Here is a 25,050-nt window from a genome sequence, read left to right as displayed (position 1 = left end):
CTACGATATCATAACTTCAAATTAATATATTAGAGGTTTTACTGCACCTTGTCTTTAAAAGTCAAATACTAATCATATAGGTACTCTTTGTAATCAAGTTTAATCAAACAACTAATATTTTTTTCATAAATTATAGTAGTTATCATGACTAGCAGTGCTAATAAAACATTGTCCAGTATTGCAAAGTATAGACTATCACGGAGAGGAAAAAAACTACAGTTGTCTGATGATCAACGAACTTTGATCGCATTGCCAAAAGATGTGCCTGAGCGAACTTGGTAAAGCATATTTATTTTTCAAGTTTACGTCTTTAGATAGTAGGCTCCAGTCATTATAGATTAGATTATAATTACGAAGGCATTGAAATGAAAACTTGCTACACGGAAATAAATATATAATGCTCAGGAATAATGCTTTCTATTAGACAGACAGAGAGAAAGAGAGAGAGAGAGAGAGATAGAAAGAGAGAGTAATGTAAAAATTTTAAAAATAGATGAGTATGTTCACAGATTAGATGATAAAAACCAAACGAATTCACAAACTCTAACATTTAACAACTATGTGTGAAAAACTAGACTTGACTTTCGACTAATGTGAAACTTTTACAATACATATATTACTTATATTTTAGTAACAGATTAAGTTTATCCCTAAGATCTATAATCATATACTTATTTGAATGTTTATTATATTTGTTGTCGCTTCTATAACTTACAGGGCAGAAATTCTTCAGAAAGAAGAAAATGACCTCATAATCTACGACATACGTGAGGAAATTTTAGAAGAGGCGATGAAGATATGTTATAAGAAGTACATGGAGAAGCAAAATGTTTTATTCACAGCTTACTGTGCTTCGGAGGCTTGGTTAAAACTAGTTAACTGGTAAAATTACGTTGATTGAAATATACATAAACCTGGACAACAGATCAGGGTGTCTATTCTCTTTGTATTTCTATAAAGTTAAGACTAGACAGTTAAAAATAGGGATGTTATTTAACTATATGTTCCGTATCTCTAACTGAAACATTTATCCATAATAAAAACGTAACTGTAATCCAATAACGTATAACAGTTTTGAATAATTTTACAATAGGGACGGAATTTATATAACATACGCTTCCCTGTAATATCCCACTACTGGCCATAGGCCTCTTTCCCCATGTAGGAGAAGGATCAGAGCCTTATCCACCACGCTGCTCCAATGCGGGTTGGCGGATATATTCCCTACTATGAGTAACGATCGCTATCAGGTGTAAATGATAACAACCGGGACCGACGACTTAACGTGCTCTCCGAGGCACGGTGGGGAGACCCACAAGGACTGCACAAACACCCAGACCACGGCAAACACCTGTATGGCCAATACAAATGTTTGTCATGTGCGGGGATCGCACCCGCAACCGCCAGCGCAACAGGCATAATCCATAGCTGTGACCGCTGCGCCAACGAGGCGTCACATATATAACATATATTACACATCTTTGAAGTAAATGTTCTTTACGTACGCTTGTCTTGGGGAGTAACCTGGTGAATGCGTGACGAGAGCGTTACGAAAAGTGTGATCGGGCGAGGCGAACGGAAGTTAAGAGGAAATATAAGTTAGATGGAAGTAAAGAAGTTTTACTTCAGTCGTGTGGTCTAAAGAACACTCATTTTTTTATTTATGCCGTATCCTACTTTTTTGTATTTGCCTCTTTTAGTTAAAGATTATATTTAGTATCGATTACACGATATTTCTGTATGAATATTCCACAAAAGTTACAAGCAGAATTGTTGTTATTTTGCAATTCCCTACAAATAAAAATCATCCAATCCAAGGTACTTCTTTCCTCACGACCCCGGTGAAGATCCAAGCGCTTATCCACCTTGTTACATACCTAAACGCAATGAGTCCTGGATACCAGATGAGCTTCCAGATCCATCGCCCAAAGATACTTGGTGCAAGCAAGAGCTGGTCGTCCAGGAAGAGATACAGGATGAGGTCTTAAGGAAGTGGCCAAGTTCATCATCTATAGATATATCGATTGTTGAAGATATACCTAAGAAATACTGGTTATTTTCCTTTTTATTATTTTATTGTATTTTCCTATTTCTAAACACGGTATCAAAAAGCAAATATTTTCATTTTACAATCGCAATGTTTATATCACAATTTGAAAGTCACATTTTGATTAAAACTTTATGTAACATTACCCTTGACCTTTCATGAAATTATTTATTTATTTATTTACTTATAAGGGATGGTACACAGCACAGAAAAAATTATAAAACAAAAATAAATAATATATAATATGTTTTTTAAAGCACTTTAAATATGTATTGTAAAATAGTAAATATTTGACATTTTTTTTAAATAAATGGAAATTGCTGTTTCTTTTGAAAGAAAAAATTTGATAAATAATAATTTTTTATTTATTATTAATTAACTTCAGCCTATCGCAGTCTATAGCTGCTGGACATAGGTCTAACCAAGTATGCACCAAACATCACGGTTTTCGGCAATCCTCATCCATTATCATAAACATATCTTAATACGATAAGGTTAAGTAAAATGTTTGCCTCCCTTTTTAGAAAAAATCTTATAATTACTACATATAAATTATATATCATTTTATAGATAATTGCTTGCTCAACCGGCATCAACAAAAAAAAAAAAATTACTATTGCTTTTTTAAAATTGATTGTTAAAATAACGCGCTCGGCGGCTTTCATTTCGGAACAACGTTAACATGATTGACGGTCGGTAAATTTTTGCTTATTTAGTGCGAATTATTCGCAAGGGTATTGCTAGTTATTATTATTATCAAACGTTTATCTACTATTTATCGTAGGAGTAGAAAATACTCAAGAAAAGGAAACACCTACAGATATTGAATTGTCCGTCGTCTGTTACGACTTTCAACGTCGTCGTCTGTTACGACTTGAAACGTTCGTCGTATATAAAATAGTTCAGACACCATTTTGTTCAAGGTTTCCCGGTAAAGTACATCTGCCAAATGAATTAGCAGATGTCTCTGAGGATACTTCAAAAACGATCTCCTATGTAAGTTAGTTTCGTACTGAATTAGGTACTTACCTAATTGAATCTGAAGGCTCTAGATGACTCAATTGGCCTTAGTTGGATTTGGGCCTCTTTTTCTATGAAAGACGATATCTTTCAAGCAACTGGTTCAAAAAGGGCAATATGATAATAATGATAATAATAATTATGCTATATAGAGGTGCCCTTTGACTCCTTTGTGACGCTTTTCGTTGTTTTTAGTTGAGTCATTATAATTTTGAGATTTTCGTCTACAGACATTTTATATATTATATATTATTTTTACGCTAAAATTTTTTATTTATTCACGATATTTTCAATATAGCAAACCGCTGATCTGGTCGCGGAGTTGGTAAAAGTGCTGATCATATCTTGTCTAATAATGTATCTAAATAATAAATATTCCAACGACAAATTGGTATTTTGGTTTGAGGTAGAAAAATTTAAGATTTATTAGTGATAATTGAATAAATGTGATCCCAGGATACGGAGTCATCAAGCTCTGCTGGCAATATCGGAACTGAGAGCGAAGTGCTAGAAAACGTTACAGATTATAACGTCGCAGAAGATTCACCTAAGGTAAAAAAAAATTTCAACCAGATTAATTTTATTAGACCTGCCTAAATGGTAGCCATATGGTACCCACTAATATTTACTATAGAATACAAGTATTAACCTTTTTAGAGCTTGTTTCACCTGTATATGAAGCAACCTGATGTGATGAACGGCAAGCAGCTTATAAAACTGTAAGATATAGGTACTTTTTTGCCATAAGGGAGACGTTTTAATTCGTCTGTACATTATATTTTATCATCATTATCATTACAGCCTATACAGTCCACTGCTGGACATAGGCCTCCACAAGTTTACGCCAAAAATAACATGAACTCACGTGTTTTACACATAGTCACCACGCTGGGCAGGTAGGTTGTAGACCGTAGGGCTGGCTTTGTCGCACCGAAGACGCTGCTGCCCGTCTTTGGCCTGTGTATTTCAAAGCCTACAGTTGGATGGTTATCCCGCCATCGGTCGGCTTTATAAGTTCCAAAGTGGTAGTGGAACTGTATTATTCCTTAATCGCTTCTTACGACACCCACGGGAAGAAATTATATTGTAAGTTGTAGTCTATTGGTTGAGATTGTATCAACAACTTATGTGTTAACTGAGGTAGGGCACAGAAGGAAATTTCCTGCTCAAAATATGGAGCAGCCCGACTGGGATAGTACCTCGACTTTACAGAAGATTACAGCTAAATAATACTGCTTTCAAGCAGTGTTGTGTTCCTGTTGGTGTGTAAGGTGACCAGAGGTCCCGGGGAAATTGGGGATAGGGTCGGCAACGCACTTGCGATGCTTCTGGTGTTGCAGGCGTCTATAAGCTACGGTAATCGCTTACCATCAGGTGAGCCGTACGCTTGTTTGTCGACCTAGTTGTATAACAAAATGTAAATTATAAACAGCGGCCGGTGTAACAGGGCTTTTACGTGATCCGTTAAGTTGATTAGTTAAGCAACTAATTCTAACTTTATACAAGATAACAAAAATGTTAAAAAGTTTGTAAATTGAGCTCTGATTGGTAAGGTTAAGTTTATTAACAGATTTTGAATATTTAATTTAGACGAGGAAATCTTCACGAGTTATGTTTTTTTTGTAAAATTGTAAAATTAATTCGATACAGCCGATTTTTGATTTGATTAACTTAATTACTTTAATTATAAAAATATATTAATGTTTATATTCAAATATATTTTAGATTATTCTTTTTGTTTATTCCCATATCATACCATTCCACATCATACTTTGGACTGTATTTGGGCCGTAGTAGGTCCATTATATAATTTTTATGTATTTATTATGTATTATTATAGCGAACATTACAACCGTTTTGGTGTAATAGTGCGTAGTCTCTGTAGTGGGATTCCCGCTCGGGACGTATATCACGTCGGAAAACACGTTAACCCCTCGGTCCTGGCCGTTATTATAAATATCTGATAGCGATCGTTACTCATAGTAGGAAACATTTCCGCCTACTCGCAGTCAAGCATGTTTGATTAAACTCGAATCCTTCTCCTACATGGAGAAAGAGGCCTATGCCCAGCGGTGGGATGGTACAGGACGAATCGTTATACCCAACATAGACCATAGGAAAGTCTTAATTTGGCACGCTTAACTGCGTACATCACAAATGTTTGTACAAATAAACCAATGTAGCTGTCTGTACATTTTATGTGTATTTCTGAACCCTGAAAACAGGTATAACTGAGGTAGGGCACAGCAGAAATTTCCTGCTCAAAATATGGAGCAGCCCGACTGGGGTACCTCGACCTTACAGAAGATCACAGCTAAATAATACTGTTTTCAAGCAGTATTGTGTTCCTGTTCGTGAGTAAGGTGACCAGAGGTCCTGGGGGGATTGGGGATTGGGTCGGAACGCGCTTGCGATACTTCTGGTGTTGCAGGCGTCTATAAGCTACGGTAATCGCTTACCATCAGGTGAGCCGTACGCTTGTTTGCCGACCTAGTGACATAAAAAAAAAAAATAAAAAAAAAAAACAAAATTTCATTTTAATGGGGCCATTATCTGTAAGGGCTTTGTTTATTTATTTGTCTCCAATATACCTACCCTGCTGTGTGGCTACGGCACTAAAGAATTTAGCCACCCCCTCTCTTCCCGTGGGTGTCGTAAGAGGCGACTAAGGGATAACAAGGTTCCAGAACCACCTTGGAACTTAAGAAGCCGACCGATGGCGGGATAACCATCCAACTGCTGGCTTTGAAATACACAGGCCGAAGACGGGCAGCAGCGTCTTCGGTGCGCCAAAGCCAGTACTGCGGTCACCAACCCGCTTGCCCAGCGTGGTGACTATGGGCAAAACACATGAGTTCACGTTATTTTTGGCGTAAACTTGTGGAGGCCTATGTCCAGCAGTGGACTGTATAGGCTGTAATGATGATACCTACATATAATACTTTTGGTAGGAATCTCTGTTGGGTGATCTGAAAACCACTACACCGGTAAACGGATCACTCCAAGGAGCCGGGGATTCAACCGTTGATAAATTGAAGCCGAAACGAAAACTTACAGACAAGAGCAAGTTGTTCAGTAAAGCGAGGTATTTTATTTTATTATTATGTTTCTCGTCGCAGCTTCCTTCTCCTTACTTATTCTCTCTAGTCTCCTTAGGTACCCCTTCAGTGGCGTGGCGTACTTTTGAGCGTACTTTTGAGCATTTTGATTTCTCACAAAAGAAACAAAAATGCTTGCATCAAATTAAAATAAATATTTATTGACTACTAGCGACTCGCCCCGGCTTCGCACGGGTGCAATGCTGATACTAAATATACTACAGAATGTCTTTATTTATAGTGTGAAGCTAGCTTATGACATGGTTATTAAACATAATAACAACAACATTCAAATATGCGTCGTTAGATTACGCGTTGTTACAGAATGCGTTGAAGAAATAAAGGTTCACTGCTCGTTCCCCGTAGGTGTAGCGTGATAACATGTAGCCTATTGTGTTGACCCAACTTCTTAATAATATTCGTGCCAAATTTGAAGTAAATCCATGCAGTACTTTTTGAGTTTATCCTGGACATACATACCTACAGACAAACAGACAAAAATTCTAAAAACCATATTTTTGGCTTCGGTATCGATTGTAGATCACACCCCAAGTATTCCTTTTAAAAAATATTCAATGTACAGTTTTGATTTTCCTACCCTTTTATTATATGTATAGATAAGTTATCATTTCCTCCTAGAAATTGGGAATCCAATTAAAATAAAGTAAGTTTTGGAAATCCCGGCAAGCACGAAGTAACATCGTGGATAACATTTTACAAATTTTTTTTGCTTAAACACGCTAGGGGCCCCTGCAGCCCGGGGGCCCCGTATAATTGATACGGTTGATACGGCGGTAGCTACGCCCCTGTACCCCTTACTCTTCTTTCGTTTAGTTACTTTGCGTGATATGTATTTTATAACATAATTTCTATGATAAACATGGTTTTTGTAATTTTTTTCAAGAATATTTATAGAAATAAGTTAGTATATATAATTATCTAATAAAAGGACGCGAGGAGTGATAAAATATTCTTTTTTATATTGTAGAAATGAAATTAAAGATTTTATAATTTGATATATTTGCTGGTTTATACCTAAACTCACTGTGCTCGTGACTTCGTCCGCGTGGAATTAAGTTAATTAAAAAAGTTATTAAGTTCGCAGAGTTATAAAATAAATAAATTTCTAAAATATAGGTAGCCTATGTTACTCCTAATACATTAGCTATCAGTCAGTGAAAGTGCTGTTTAAATCGGTCCAGCTGCTTCAGAGATTAGTCGGAACAAACAGACAAACAGACAGACAAAGATTGTAAAAAAATGTTATTTTGGTATATGTACCGTGTATATATCCATGTGCATATTGTAAAAAGCGGTTATTTTAATATTACAAACAGACAGTGAGCCGTACGCTTGTTTGCCGAACTACTTATATAATAATAATAATAGTAAAATACTCATTCTTATAGTTTGGGGAGATCAAAGGCGACTCTTCCGCCACTAGACGCAGACTCTCGGTCCAGAATCAGTATCATCTCCGATTGTCGTCTCAGGAATTTGAGGTAATTTATTTATAACAAAATTAAATTAATTAATAATTAATTTAATTTTAATTTTTTATGTTTGGTATTCTGTTTTTATTGTTATTCGAACTTTTGTAATGCACTCGTTGACTACATTTTAAAGTTTTTTTTTTAAATTTTAATTAAGTGCTTTTGCTGTTTCTTTGGTTTTGAATTTTGTTTGTTAATATTTTATTGATGTAACGATGGAACAAGGTCCTTTTATGTAAGTGTTGCGTACTTCTGTAAGTGACTAGTTCACCATAAACTTATTTTTACGAATATTTGAACCCTGTATTGTTAATAGTGAATAAGTCGTTGTACTGTGTGGCTACAGTACTAAAGAATATAGCCACCCCCTCTCTTCCCGTGGGTGTCGTAAGAGGCGACTAAGGGAAAACACAGTTCCGCTACCAACTTGGAACTTAAAAAGCCGACCGGTGGCGGGATAACCATCCAACTGCTGGCTTTGAAATACACAGGCCGAAGACGGGCAGCAGCGTCTTCGGTGCGACAAAGCCGGTACTGCGGTCACCAACCCGCCTGCTCAGCGTGGTGACTATGGGCAAAACACATGAATTCACGTTATTTTTGGCGTAAGCATGTGGAGGCCTATGTCCAGCAGTGGACTGTATAGGCTGTTATGATGATGATGATGATGAAGTCGTTGAAGTACCTTTATAAGAATAAATAAATAAATAAAATAAATAAAATTGCTCCGCCGTAGTTGTAGCGTAGTATCTTGTAGCATAAAGTGTTAATTACTAAATAGGCCTTTTAAAACAGAAGTGGTCAAATCGATCCTGAATATTACCAGATTAATGAGTTGAAGCCAAACGAATAAAAGGAAAAACGTACAAACTAACGGACCAATTACGTTATTTCTTTAAGCTCGGTTGCTTGTCATCATCATCTCACTTAAGCTTAACGCAAACCACTGCTGGACATAGGCCTTCCCAAATTCGCGCCAAAAATGGCATGAACTCATGTCTTTTGCCCACAGTCACCAACCCGTCTGTTCAGCGGCGTGGTGACTATGGGCAAACACGATTGCTCAAGTCAAGATTATGTATTATTTTTTGCCAAGTTACAAAAAAGGAGGTGGTACTCAATTCGACTGTATTGTTTATTTGTCACCTCTTAATTATTTATTGAGCGTACCGATTTTGATGATTCTTTTTTAATCGAAAGGTGGTGCTTATCAAGTATTTTTCGAGTTATCCTTAATAACGCGTATTTAATTTTTTATTTTTAACTACCTAGTTACGTTATATTATTTGTCGATGTAACTTGATGTCGGTTTATTTTTCGTTTACGAGCAAACTTTGTTGGATTAACTATACACAAACAAATTGTGTTGGAAAAAAGTGCGTGCATACAAAGTACACAGGTCAGAAGTGAAACTTCTGTGGCAAACTAATTTTTAAGTCTCGTTTATATTTATACAAATCTAATGCCTTGACTCTAATAACTTGACGCTGCGTTGGCGCAACGGTCACAGCCATGGATTGTGCCTGTTGCGCTGGCGGTTGCGGGTTCGATCTCCGCACATGACAAACATTTGTATTGTTCATACATGTGTTTGCCGTGGTCTGGGTGTTTTTGCAGTCCTTGTGGGTCTCCCCATCGTGCCTCGGAGAGCACGTTAAGCCGTCGGTCCCGATTGTTATCATGTACACCTGATAGCGATTGTTACTCATAGTAGGGAATATATCCGACAACCCGCATTGAAGTAGCGTGGTGGATTAACCTCTGATCCTTCCCCTAAATGGGGAAAAGAGGCATATGCCCAGTAGTAGGATATTACAGGCTGAAGCGTAATGCCTTAGATTTCCGTTCCAGCGCCATCTAGTTAGTTTGCAATGTAATACAATCGATATTAATGTAACAACCTTTGTAGTTTGTATAGTACACACTAGGTGGCTCTGTTGTTCGACAAAAACGTTGCACATCCTCATGACGCTAATATTATTATTATTGCGTTTCATCCGTAAAAAGAAGTTTCACTTCAAAAACGTAACAAAAGCAAAAACAAATAAGTAAGGAATGAAACAATAATTCTTTGTTTACTATCAAATAAATTTTTAAAAAGTTAAATAATGCCTATTAAGGTTGTCTGGAAGAAATCGCTCTTAGCGATAAGACCGCCTTTGTACATCTTTCTTCGTATGTATCCCTTTTGTAACATTTCTTTGTAGTGTACAATAAAGAGTATTTATTATTATTATTATTAATGCCCATGTAATGTTTATAACATAACGAAATTCGTGAGAAGTGTATACGATCGCACACGTGTTCTGTGACAAAAGATATGACTGAAAGAACGCACTGAATGCAAAACAAGTTTATGCAGTGTATACACGAATAATATATTAATAAGGAATAGTTGTCCGTTTGTTCACTTTATTATCGCTAGCATCAAATCGAGAAATAATAAAAACTCCTTATTGTACACCAAAATAAGTAACATAACAAGAAAAAAAGAACATCATCGCAAAATAAGTACAAACAGATTTATTATAGAGACAGATAGTATGTTATTTTAATCGACTTTTAAATAAGGAGGTCCTCAATTCAACTGTATTTTTTATGTACGTTACCTCAATACTTTTGACTGGGCGGACCGATTTCGATGATTTTTTTTTAAATTGAAAGTTGGTGCGTGTCATTTGGTTTCATTTAAATTTAATTGTGATCTGATAAGTACTTTTTTAGTTAATAATGCGTATTTACTTGAGGATTTTTTTGTCGACTTACGTTGTATTATACCTAATAACCGTACTGTAACTGTAACTGTGTAATACTGTAACTGGGTGTACTGATTTTGATGATTCTTATTTAACCCAAAAGCTGATGCTTGTTTTGTGGTCTCATTTAAATTAAATCGAAAAATAATAACAACTTTTTGAGTAATCTTTGATAACGCGTATTTACTGACTAATTTTTTTGTCTAACTTTTTTGTTTGCGAGTGAACACAATTATTTTCTGGATATTTGGTGATATTTTATTAAGTTTTCTTACTACCTTATTACCATTATCAGGATAACCAAGCATGTCGTGTTTGTTTTATATGGTTGTAGTTTGAGGAATGTAAATGTTAGGAAAGTTAAATTGTAATTAGTACTCTACAAGTAAGAGTGGAAGAATAGAATAACATTAAATTTGTCTACTATTCTTAGCGAATGATGTTGCGTAAGCGATCACTTGTTACTGTATAATGTTGTTTTTTTTGAAGTGAAACTTCTTTATGGATAATTTTTTTTACGTATGAAACGTCACGAAGATGTGCGACGTTTTGATGTGCAACGTTTTTTAATTATGATACCGCCTACTTCGTCCGGTACAGGCGTCACCCGCATCGTGACCCGCTTCACCTTAGTTTTCAATAGTTTTTAATTATTTTTTTTTCAATAAGTTTGCCAAAGAAGTTTCTCTTCTGACATGCGTACTTTGTACGTACTTTTTTTGGTTATTTCGGACAGAAACTACGAAATTAATTAGAAATTTTTTTGGCACACATTTATATAAGGCATACACTAATACTAAAAAAGCGCAATATTAATCATGAATTTAAACCAATTAAAAAATTTTTAGAATTATAAGCAAGTCAAACTGCGGGATGCGGAGAGTTTAGTGTATAGGTCGTTGAACCGTGCTCTAGCATATTCAAATGGAAGTCAATACAAATTGGAGGGAAGTAAAAAAAAACTCGTATTTTATCAATACAATGCATTATGCTCGTGCATATAATGTGAACACTTGTGAAATATTATCAAGGGCTGGCATTTTTCAAAAAATAAAAATAAGTGTCCACAAATAATATGTACAAATATATATATTTTAATTTTTTTATAATAGCTGCACAGTTTTCTAAATAATTGTGTTTGCTCGCAAACGAAAAAAAAACCGACTTCAATTACATCGAAGAGTAATACAACGTAGATCGACGAAAAAATAGTAATACTTTGTTCGTATTCCATATAACGCGACATTATAAAATTGTACAATTATATAATGTTCTACTGTTATTTCTAACATTTTGTTAGCGATTGTAGGCAGAAGCGCTGACATCGCTTATTACGGCGGGTTTTTTAGTTGAAGCGGATTTATATTGAATTACGGTTTATGTCTTTTTTATTAAAAATATGTACTGTTCATGTTTTCACACAGCTCCGATGCACGACTGGAGTTTACCCCTTCAGATCAACTGTCTAAATAGGCACAAAAAGGCTTACTAGTCTAAGAAATATATTATTACTATATCAAATTGTAAATAAATGAATCTATAACGCCATCTATCGGAACCTAATTGCGTTATTAGAAAACGTCTGAACGCCATCTCTAACAAGGTCATTCGTTCAGTAGATTTTACTGTTCAATTTTTTCATTCCGGGGCCTTAAATGAAAATCGATTCTTAAGAAGAAAACTCCAAAAACAGTCAAGTAAATACGCCATATCAGATATAGCTCAAAAAGTTCGAGTCAAATCTCAATTATATTTAAATGGGACCACATGACAAGCACCACCTATCGATTAAAAAAAGAATCATCGATATCGGTCCACCCAGTAAAATAGTAATGAGGTTAATATAACGTTGGTCGACGTAAAATAGCCAAGTAAATACCCAGTATTAGCGATAACTCAAACATTAAAAGCTCAAATATATTTATAACGAATAAACTGCTACTCTCTACTCTAGTGGAATATTGTAATTTGATCGATAGTGAACGACGTAATTTCATAAAATTTTGATAGATGGCGTTGTGGCACAGTATTGAACATAACCGCAGTCGTCTTAACATCGTCATGTAAATACGTGTCATTAAAGATTACTCAAAAATTGCTCATTATAACTCAATCATATTTAAAACGGACGACATGACAAGTATTAGCTTTTGATTTATACAAAAAAGATCAAAATCAGTGCACCCAGTAAAAAGATATAACGTATAATACAACGTAGGGTGACGAAAAAACCGTCAAGTAAATACGCAATATTAGATATAACTCACAAATTACTAATCAAATCTCAATTAAATTTGAATGGGACCACGTGACGATTAGTAGCTTTTAATTTATATAAGAAACGTCAAAATCGGTGCACCCAGTAAAAAGTTATGAGGTATAATACAACGTAAGGTGACGAAAATAATGGCAAGTAAATACGCGTTATCAAAGATTAATCAAAAAGTAGTTATCAGATCTCGATAAAATTTATATGTGACCACATGATAAACATCAGCTTTCGATTAAAGTAAAAATTATCAAAATCGATACACCCAGTTAAAAGTTATTGCGGATTTTCAAGAGTTTCCCTCGATTTCTGTGGGATCCCATCATCAGATCCTGGTTTTCTTATCATGGTACCAAACTAGGGATATCCCCTTTCCAACAAAAAAAGAATTATCAAAATCGGTACACCCAGTAGAAAGTTATGTGGTATAATACAACGTAGGTCGACGAAAAAAGCGTCAAGTAAAAACGCATTATTAGATATAATTCGAAAAGTAGTTGTTAGATCTCAAATAAATTTAAATGGGACCAATCGGCACACACCACCTTTCGATTAAAATAAAATTTGTCGAAATCGGTCTACCTGGTCAAAAGTTCTGATGTAACATACATAAAAAAAAAAAAAAAAAAAATACAGTCGAATTGAGAACCTCCTCCTTTTTTGGAAGTCGGTTAAAAAAAAAAAAAATTGATATTTTCAACTTCTCATACGCAGTTTAAATTTGTTAGAACCTAGTTGTTTTTAAAACTTTAAACATAATTCAAATGCTGACAATACCGCCTTTTGTGAGTATGAATTTTGATCTATTCTATAATATAAAAATGAGTCGCTGAATGTGTTGCTAAGCGCAAAACTCGAGAACGGTTGGACCGATTTCGCTAATTCTTTTTTTTAAATGTTCCTTGAAGTAGAGGATGGTTCTTACGGAGAGAAAAATTCTAAAAAAAATTTAAATTTCCTGAAAAAGTCTAAAAACAACACTTTTCTATACTCCCATACAAAAGATTTGTGATAATACTTAAAAGTCAATTTGAACTTTAATACCATACGATAAAGCGCCGGGTCAGCTAGTGAATGTGTGAAATTAGTAAAATTAATTAACTTGTTACTTAATATTACTTACAAGTATTATTTACAATCACCAAACATCAAGAACCTACAAACTTCCATCTCTTAAAGAGTCTTCATTCAACTCAATATAAGCAAGTAGGCTTATAACTTTGATACATCGTAAGTGACAAGAAGACACTTGAAAAGTTGCTAAGTGACAGCCCTGAATAGGTTATACACCCCAGGTGTGCAAAGTTCATCGACCGCTGATTGTCCTCGACGTTCAGAACTTGGTAACAAGGGAATTAGTAGAATTCACCTTTTTATAGCTTTTAGGTAAACAAGGATATATACCACAAGATAAGGAGTACTTAGTCATGAGTCGTACCGTAGAATTTAATAGTTACTAAATAAAGAGCCGGAATAGTTTAGTGGATAGAACGTGGAAATCGATTTCGGATTTAATTCCTAATTGTCATTATTAATTTTCCTTTAAAAATTCATCTCATTCTTAGAAGTTAAGGAGTAATCGTGAACAGCCTCGGAAGAAATTCGTGTATTTGTCCATCCAGCAAGTCACAGGTGGTTAGCGTAGCTGATTAAGTTCAGACCTTTATACTACTAAGATCAGTATACTATATAGAATCTTAATCTTACAGAAGATCACAATAAAATACTACTTCCAAGTACTGTTATGTTCTTGTGGTAAGTAATGGCTGGTTTACACAGTGCGAGCTAGCGTACGAGTCAGTCTTCTGAGTAGGTGCACTTTTTTTTACGCAGAGGAAATCTTCAAAAAGATGCCCGGTTCTTGGGGTAGAAACGGGTTATGTCGGATTCTTACCCACTAAAACCTCTGCGATGGCCGTCTTCGACACGAAGTTGGAGGAGCTACGGGATCGCTTGCGCATGCGTATCCGCTGATCCACCCGTGCCTCGCTCCAACCGAGATTGTTGGAGCCCGTTAAAGAGGGCAAGCATTATAATTATTACAGCCTATACAGTCCACTGCTAGACATAGGCCTTCACAAGTTCACGCCAAAAACAACGTGAACTCATGTGTTTTACCCATAGTCACCACGCTGGGCAGGCGGGTTGGTGACCGAGCATTATAATGCTCCCACCAAACTGCACGTTTGAGCTAGCAACAGTACGAGGCCGACCCGGCTGCCACTGGGCTGTTCTACTGCAGTAATTCGCACTGTTTGGACGTAACTTACGAGTAACTCGTACGTGTGTTGGTCATTAGCTCGTAACCGAGTTACTTCAGCAGTTTTTGTATTCACTCGCCTGCTCGCCCGCCAGCAACTCGCACACGACAGCGGCTCGGCCGTCGCTCGCATCGAGATATTTTCCAATTCCTGACATAATATTGTTGTCATAGAGCGTATCACCGTTTTTATTATTAAAACAAGTTCACTCGACATCGCGACTCGACTCGGACGGGGCAGTAGCTAGGTGTTGTGTAGACAGCAAAGGCGAGTCGAGCTACTGGCCAGGCAGCAGCTCATCATTATCATTACAGCCTATACAGTCCACTGCTGGACATAGGCCTCCACAAGTTTGCGCCAAAAATGCCGTGAACTCATGTGTTTTGCCCATAGTCACCACGCTGGGCAGGCGGGTTGGTGACCGCAGCAGCTCGCCCTGTGTAAACTAGCCTTAATGTAGACAGAGTTTCCGGAAATGGCATTATGTTGACAATGGGGATAGGGTCAGGCGATTTTATGAAGTTTCCGGTGTCTTCCACAAATTACGTTATTATATTTTACAATTAAAAATGATTTAGATTTGTTGACTAAATCTTCTTAATGAAAGAAACGCGGTCAAACAGACCTAACTTTTATAACTTATATTGTGCTACTTTTAAGTAAATAATCCTTACTTAAAGGATCTCTGAAGGAGACCGATCGATCGAGTCCTTTGTATCGCTAAAAGCCTTTGTTCATTTGATGAATGGCTAATTCGCATTCAGTACAGTGTTATGTATTTTGACGTTTGCTATTGATAATGTCAAGATGGCGTATTATGGGGAAAGGGTGGTGTCGCTAATGGGGTCAATGGTTGATGCCTTGTGTTCGTGTTGAGTTTAAGTACTCATCGATTGGGCTATTTTTAGACAAGAATAATTATATTATATGACAATTTAATCGTAAACAGAAAGGGATCTTAGCGCACGCTGGTCTGTCAGACCGATGATATTATGTATACGACATTAGATTTTTTAACAAAATATACAAAATAATCAATCGTGCTATACTAATTGTATAATACCAAAAAATAAATCCTGCTAATGTTTACAGTTTTTTTTTATTATAGTATTAGTAGTTCATTTAGTATTTAGTTAAAGTATTAGAAAGCTTGTTAATTGTGTGTGCTTGCAAACGAAAAAAAACCGCCTTCAGTTACATCGACAAGTAATACAACGTAGGTAGATGAAAAAATATTCAAGTAAATACGCGCTATCAAAGATTACTCAAAAAGTTGTCATCATTTCTCGATTTAATTTAAATGAGACCACAAAACAAGCATCAGCATTTACAGTACATTAGTACATTACATACATTACATAGTAGTACATTACAGGGTTTAATACATAAAAGGCGGTATATACAACGTAAGTCGGCGAAAAAGTAGTGAAGTAAATAAGCATTATTAGTTATAGCTCGAAAAGTACTTGTTAGATTTTAATTAAACTTAAATGGGACTACATGACACAATACACCTTTTTATTAAACTAAACCATCGAAATTGTTCCACCCCAGTCAAAAGTTCTGAGGTAACATAATACAATCGAATTGAGATCCTTTTTTTGGAATTCGGTTAAAAAAACCTGATTCGTTCCAGCTAAATGACTGTCTTTATCAAGTTTAGCTCTTAGCAACAAAATTCATATTTCAATAACGATGTAACGGTTGTCCTTCAACTATGCTTCCTTGTCCTTTGATGTTTCTAATCGAAACTTTTGTCATGGTCTTTGAAAGATCATTAGATTATAATCCAGTCTGATGCCCTTCCAATCTCCTCGCTTCAAAGAATACAAATGAGCTCTAATCAAAGAGGCAAAGGAAAACGGGTCCAAGCGACCCCATTTGCACCGTCCTAATTTCTGTAATCCTCAACTTTCGCCCCCAATAAACCTTATCCCTTTACGTTTAAGGGTTAAATTTTAATGAATAGTTGCAGTTCTACTAATTGAGGAAATGTAATAGTGCCAGTGATGTGGTCCGACTAGTAATAATATCGATGTTATAAATCTGGTAATATATTAGTTATCCATACATATTATTATCTACTTGATTGTTATTACTTACGATTTAGCCGTGATATCCCACTGCTGGGCATAGCCCTTTTACTTCATGTGGGGGAAGTCATCATTACAGCCTATATAGTCCACTGCTGGACATAGGCCTCCACAAGTTTACGCCAAAAATAACGTGAACTCATGTGTTTTGCCCACACACACATGAGTTCACGTTATGTGGGGGAAGTATTGGAGATTAATCCATCATGCTGCTCCACTGCACGATCCGCTCCACTCCACTTCACAAATATTACTTACGAAATCATTAATGAAGATATAATCTATACAAATAAATAAAATTAGAGTGTCTGTTTGTAATATTAAAATAACCGTTTTTTACTAAATGCGTTTCGATGTATACAGGGTACATATACCAAAATAACATTTTTTTTATAATTTTTGGCTGGACCGATTTTGACGGAACTTTCACTGGCAGATAGCTGGTGTAATAAGGAGTAACTTAGGCTACTTTTATTTTAGTTTTTATTTTATTTTATAAGTCTGACAATTGAACAATAGCTTTTTCGTTACGTTCCACGCGGACGAAGTCGCGGGCACAGCTAGTAAAAAACTTACGTATAATTTCAACGAATAATAAGTAAAGTAACATAAATTAAGTCTCTGGGTAGTTTACTACATCAATAAATAAAAAAAAATACGTTATTAATTGTAAAAACGATGGAATAGATAATAATTATCGTCATATCCATATATGTATAAGAGGTAGAGTTATATATATAAGTATATATGAATATATTTCCGCGACATATATGTCGCTAAGGGTCATTTTCGAGTACTTCAGAAACCTTTTTATTTTCACATACATATATATAATTTTTTTGTATAAATCTGTAATTTAAAAATATATTTTACTCTAAGCGATGGGGTTTGCAGTCGCTGAAACAGTGTCTTTGTATGACAAAGGGGTAGGGATCTAAAATGGTAAAATTTCGCTAAGCGCAATACTCGAGAACGACTGGACTAATTAACTTTGTGATAACTTTTGGTTTTTACGGAATAAAAAAATTTATAGGAGAAAATTAAAAACTTCAGAAAATCAAACGATTACTTCAACTTCAGAGACAGTTTGGATGACGGGAAAATGTCAGCTAATATCGAATATCGTTTGATACAATCTATCGATTCTACAAGACTTGGTTCTCATCACTGTGCTCTACAAAACTTCGTGTATTAGTTTAAATTTTACGTTATATCATAGTATGTTTGTAAAGTTCGTGTACATTAGCAAGATTCATTTGCTGGGTGAATTCTGATAACATTTGCATAGTACGTGTTTGAAATTAAATTTATAATCTTTTCTGTGAATATTTATCTGTCTGTCATATTGCGTTTAGTAGCTGTTTAGTTTAAAAGAGTAATTGAGTGGAGTTGGTGTGATAATTAGTGTCTAAATTCTCATTAAAATTATTTATTATTTGTGCTGTGTGGTTACGGCACCAAAGAATTTAGCCACCCCCCTCTTCCCGTGGGTGTCGTAAGAGGCGACTAAGGGATTCCAAGGTTCCACTACCACCTTGGAACTTAAGAAGCCGACCGATGGCGGGATAACCATCTAACCGCTGGCTTAGAAACACACAGGCCGAAGACGGGCAGCAGCGTCTTCGGTGCGACAAAGCCAGCCCTGCGGTCACCAACCCGCCTACCCAGCGTGGTGACTATGGGCAACACACATGAGTTCATGCATTTTTGGCGCGAACTTGTGGAGGCCTATGTCCATCATTGGACTGCAATAGGCTGGAATGATGATGATGAAAATTATTTACAGGTTATGTATTCTAAAACTGTAACAGGTGTAATAGTGTTAGTGAATACATTTTGATTTTTTTTTTAATATCTAACTAATCGCTCTTATTGAAATTAAAGATAATAGTCTTCTACGTAACTTCTACGTAAGATTGCCGGTGTAGGCTGGATGAGGATTGCGGAAAACCGGGATGTCTGGCGCGAACTTCGAGAGGCCTATGTCCAGCAGTGGGATGTTACAAGCTGAATCGTGGTCTTGATCGTGAATGTATAGTAAATAATTTTAGCAAATCAATATGAAAAAATATCTGTTCCGAGGTAATCAAAATTATCAATATTTGTAAATCGTCACTCACTCAGAGTCACGATGTACCCGAAATATCGTGAAAAAGCCGCAACAATGCATGCTGTTGTTAATATATCTATATTTTTTTAATTTTTAAGACGTTGCTGAGTACGTCGTAAAAAAATCGACGTATGCTAATTCACTGCTTTATCCTTAATATATCTTCCTGATAGAAATAAAAATAATGTTTAAAATGTACCAACTAAGATACACCGTCTCAGACACATATCGATTCGATTGTTAACCAAATGTCTTGTGGGAAATAACAGAATATGGAATTAATTTGATGAACGTTGACTCGACGATAAAACCTTGGAATTTTCAGAATTGCTAAACGTGCATTATGGTTATTTATTGAATAGTGTTAGCGGAGGGTAGCCCTGATTGTATATGAAGGTAGTTTCACAATAATTGGCCGATGGTAGCTAAGGAGATAATTACCTACTGTTACCATGAGTTTCAAAATCCTATTGGGGTTGCTATGTCGACTGTATCGATCTACTGTGCATCTGACAGACAACAGGGCTGTATCCTTTAGTATGTTAGTAACCAATACTCTTAATGCGTCCATATTAACATGGAAATATTATTAGAAACTCCGTGAAGAGCTAAAGAGTATGAACAGACATTAATGAACTGTAAAACTTGTTCGACAAATGATTTTATTGAATGTGAACGTTGCAACAACTGAGGTAGGGCACGGCGGGAAATATTCTGCACAAAACCAGGAGCAGCCTGACTGAGGAAGTATCTCGACCTGCCAGAAGATCACAGCTACATAATTATCTCCTGCAGTTTTGTGTTCTTGTGGCGAGTAAGGTGACTACTGGGGGGAATTGGGGATAAGGTTGGCAACGCACTTGCGATACTTCTGTTGCTGCAGACGTCTATAATCTAGTTGTATATATATATAAAAAAAAACGGCAACAGAACCCGGCTGATAAAATAGAATGAGAGATCTTAAGTATATATCAGAATTAGCGACCCGCTCCGGCTTCGCACGGGTATAAAATATATTATAGTATCTTCGAAAATATTCATTTAAATTATATGCTGTAAGGGCCATATAGATCTATATTAAACCAACAATGTATTTAAGGTATTTAATTAGATAGGAATAATGCTGTATTGGTTAAAATCGCTTTGAAAATTAGCCATTATTTGTCGTAAAAAGTAAATGACAAAAAAATGTTATTGTGGGATATCCATAAGAGATAGACATATACCATAGCGGAGTTTTCTGTAGACCTTTTCAATGTGTACAATACTTAGTACATTATTTTAATAAATCTCGTAGGGTTCAGGCTGCGTTTGAAATGTAAGCGAAAAAAATGTAATTATTTACGACATCACATTAGACACCTTAAAAATAACAGTATTTCTCCACTATTTAATGAATGTTATTATACATATAAACCTTCCTCTTCAATTACTCTATCTATTAAAAAAACCGAATCAAAATCCGTTTCGTAACTTTAAAGATTTAAGCATACATAGGGACATAGAGACATAGGGACAGAGAAAGCGACTTTGTTTTATACTATGTAGTGATGAATCTTCATCCTAAGGGTATATCCTAGTTAGGTACAACCTCGGCTTAGGATCGAAAGTAGGTAAATTAAAAATAATTAAAAATAATCATTTAATCTCTAATGAATTAAATGTGGTGGTTGCGTGGCTATATATTTTCTTCTTCCTTATACCTATATGATGTGAAAGTGCCAGCGTACCGCGGCAATTGACCGCCTTCAAAGGTTACTTGTAGATACATCGGATCGTATGCATAATATAATGTAGTTTTGTATTCAACTCATTTCGACAAATCGTTGAATTTCATTTCGACTGTTTCTATGAGCGAGATGAAGGTTTTATTCAATTATACAAGATATATCCTGTTCGGTGTGTAGTTTGGGAAAATTTAACTAGATGGCTCTGGTTGTATTTCAATTGTTTCAATGTTTTGTAAAGTATATAGGTAGTATTTTTTTCACAAATCACTTTATATTACAGATTTTACAATTATAACTTTTATCTTTCAAATATATACACGGTTATTATTTAATCAACAATTTAATACTGCAGTATACATAACCGATTCAATTCTGAGCAATACAGTTATATACCCCACGCCATCCCTATCAACTGTCTACTTTCGTCACACTTCCCAACCGCTACACCAGCGCCTCCTCTCCAACACCCGCTCCTCACTTTACATTACCCGCTACAGCTTTAAATTAATAATAGTAAATATAGATAAACAATTTGTGTTTGGACGTACTTACATTTAGGACGAACGGCCTTCCGAAGATGCTGTAGACCTAGTAAGGTGATGCTTTAGAAAATAAGAGATCCAATACCATACCCTATGGAAAAAATCTCATAAAACATGGACACCCGAAAAAAATAAATACAGATGTGAGTGATAAATATATATATCACACCCAGACTCGGGGTGGGAATCGAACCCACAACCCCCGGAGCAGAAAGCAGGGTCACTACAAACTGCGCCAGCGGACTAGTCAATCTATTATTGATATCGTTAATCTCATGTAATCACACGTTCATGTGTTTACGTGGTAGGCCTCTTTCTGCATGTAGGAGGATTGGTGCTCAATCCACCACGCTGCTCTACTGCGACTTGACGTAAGGCCTATTATAACATCAATGAATATGTTACTGATGAAAAGGCATGGGATTGAATAAAGCTCGACTAGGCTATGTCTGTGAACTCAATCTGTAAATAGATATAGTTAAAATATTATGAGCAGGTGACGTGTGGTGGTTTCGACACACACGATTGGCTGTCTCGTGTTTGTCCTGATCATTTCATGGTCATACTGTTACTTTTTGATTTTAAATTTTTAAAAGAGTACCGAGAGTTTTTTCCTCCGGCTTTTTTTTCTCTCGGCCTGCACTAGGGATATTAGTTTAACTTATTTATTGTAATATTTAATAAAGCCGAGGACATAATAGGAAGGTAATGTCTACCGAAACATTAGAAATTTAAAGTAACTTAATATTTTGATTATTTTGACTAAGTTAAGGTTGCACATAACACTGGGTAATATTACCTAAGTTTGTAATGTAGGGTACATTAAATTGGGTACATTAATGTTAAGATTTAAATTTTTTTGCTACCTTAACTTTCTTTTATTATTGTCGAGTTTTTTTTTAATTTATTTGTATTATTATTTTTGTAAATGATATTATTTTGACTTTCGTTAAGTGTGTATCACCTTATGACGAAATAAATGTTTTCATTTCATTTCAATAAAATGTTATGTATATACTCTATAGTATATAGGTATAAATATCTGAACGCACACATAAATATTTGAAATATCTTAGAAACTAAATACTAAATTAAAAACATATTATTCACAAAATTTAAAAATTGAACTGTTTTGTTTATTTAAAACAACTTGACATAATTAGTGTTACAATTATGACACTAAAAATGTATGAGATTCGGCTGTCATGAATCATTGGCCACATGAATGTCGTTATAAATTCAGGAGCTGTTTTAGTGAATCGAACGTACATAACTACATACAATTGTATAATGACAGTGAAATTATACAGGTCATCCCGGGAATTGAACCTCGGGACGCGGGTGTCAGTGTCAGTCACCTGGTGGCATTGACTTTTGGACCTTACTAAACATATAAATGCTTACAAAATAGTTCAGTTAATCAAATTCTTTATACTAAGCGTTCTGCGTCGTCTTACTCGCGGCAACAGAGATGTCGAATTGGGGCGAATAGGGCCATTTTTTCTATCTAGTAATTTCAACGCAGGTACATATAAAAATATTTTTTAAATTTAATAGGAATATAATTATTACGAGAAATTTGAAAAAAAAAACTTAATTAACCGATCAATGCCTGTATGAGAGCTATAAGGATTATTATATAGGTCTGTATGAGTGATAGAAGCTGCATAAATAATTTGTCAAACTTTGTCTGTTTGTACATATGTTCATTGACAGTTGTAATAAGGTATATATATTTTAAAATTATGCGTAGGTTTTATCTTGATGTAACGTCTAGAAGTGAAGTATTTACTGTATAAAAATGAAATGATAATAAATTTATTTTCACATATCCATGTATGCATACGTTTTACATGTTTTTGGAATAATATAATATATTTGCGTGGAATTAAACAAAAAAGTTATTGTTCAGTTAGCAGAGTTATAAAATAAATACATTTTTAAAATAAAAGTAGCCTTAGTTACTCCTTACCATATCAGCGTTTCAGGGATTAGCCGGAACAAACAGACAGACAGACAGATAGACAGACAAAAATTGTGAAAAATGTTATTTTGGTATATGTACCATGTATACATCCATACGCATGTAGTAATAAGCGGTTATTTAAATATTACAAACAGACACTCCATTTTTATTTATTTGTAATAGATATAGTATGTTGTTAAATAAGTTGTAGTAGAAACGTATAAACGTTATGAAGAAAATAACACGCATACGAAATAGCAGATAAAGACTTGTACGAAATAATATTAGAAAATAATGTTTACTAAAAAATGTTAATACGAAATAGTGAAGAGGGACAGATTAAATAATAACTATGTTTTTAATAATTGTGTTTGCTTGTAAACGAAAAAAAAAAATTACTCCACTAAATACGAATTATTAGAAATACCTCAAACTGTTATCTTCAAATCTCAATTAAATTTAAACTACCTGACAAGGACTATCTTTCTATTAAAAAAAGTATCATCGAAATTGGCACACCTAATAAAAAGCTATGAGGTATATAATACGACAACGCCGGTCGACGAAAAAATAGTCAAACAAATACGCATTATTAGAGGTAGCTCAAAAAGTAGTTGTCAGATCTCGATTAAATTTAAATGGGACCACATGACCGAGCACCGCTATTGATTAAAAAAGAATCATCGAAGTCGGTACACCCAGTAAGAAGTTCTGAGGAACACAGATAAAAAAATACAATCGAATTGAGAACTCCTTTTATTGAAGTCGGTTGATAAAAGAAGATAAAAGAGCTTTCAACAATATCTCATTTTAATTTCAGATTGGAAACACAATGTGAGATAACATCGGAAAAGATCGAGACACCGCCCGGTGAGATGATCAAACGGAAATAAAACAATTGTTGTTATTGTTGTTAAATGTAACTAATGTAGTCGTTGTTGTTTTATGTAACGTATTTGTAGTCATTGTTGTTACAGGCAACGAGGAGTTGCTCTCAATACAAAATAAATAAAAATTATATTTTAAATATTTTGTTTTAATTGTAAGCATTTAGAATCCAGATCCTGCTCTATTTGTTACTAGGCTATATCTTTGGAGTGGTAAAAGTCAGATATTGGAAACATTCGAAGAAGATTTATTTGTAATGGTTGTTGTAAAGAAAAAATAAATAAAAATTTTGAGATGTGAAGAATAGATAGATGTGTGGATAGATGTCGCTACAAAATAAAGGGTATCTCACAAAGAAAGCGAAAATATAAGATAGATAAAAATATTAGTACAGCTAAAAGTAGATAGCAACCGCTCTGGTATACTGGTGCGAGTAGTCGCCTAAAACACAGACGGTTTGTGGGTTCGAATCCCGCTCGGGATGGTTATTTGTATTTTTTATAAATATTCCTTTCCGGTTTTGATGTCTGTCCTTGTGGGTCTCCCCGCCGTGCCTCGGACAGCACGTTAAGCTGTCGGTCCCGGTTGCTATCACACAAGAAGACTACAGGCTATTTTTTCTTCAAACTAATGCGTGTGAAACCGCGCAACACAGCTAGTATGTGTAGTTTAGTACTTACCTAATTTCTAATTGTACCAGATAAGTAACTTATCTAAAAATTATAATGCTCTTATATTCTCTAACCCTCATTACTATGAGAATATTGTGGGGTCTGA

General features: G+C 35.1%; 1 protein-coding gene across 1 annotated transcript; it reads left to right on the top strand.

The window, feature by feature from the left end:
- Positions 1-40: 40 nt before the first annotated feature.
- Positions 41-24,412, top strand: LOC123660528. Its single transcript, XM_045595586.1, has 8 exons — positions 41-278; positions 718-882; positions 1,819-2,052; positions 2,971-3,043; positions 3,524-3,619; positions 6,019-6,152; positions 7,575-7,667; positions 24,206-24,412. The coding sequence occupies exons 1-8, from the start codon at positions 145-147 to the stop codon at positions 24,276-24,278; spliced, it is 1,002 nt and encodes a 333-aa protein (XP_045451542.1). The 5' UTR covers positions 41-144; the 3' UTR covers positions 24,279-24,412.
- Positions 24,413-25,050: the final 638 nt, after the last annotated feature.

This window comes from Melitaea cinxia, chromosome 15 (genome assembly GCF_905220565.1).
Source record: "Melitaea cinxia chromosome 15, ilMelCinx1.1, whole genome shotgun sequence".
NCBI classification, from domain to species: Eukaryota; Metazoa; Arthropoda; class Insecta; order Lepidoptera; family Nymphalidae; genus Melitaea; species Melitaea cinxia.
This window is presented reverse-complemented; position numbering and strand designations above follow the sequence as displayed.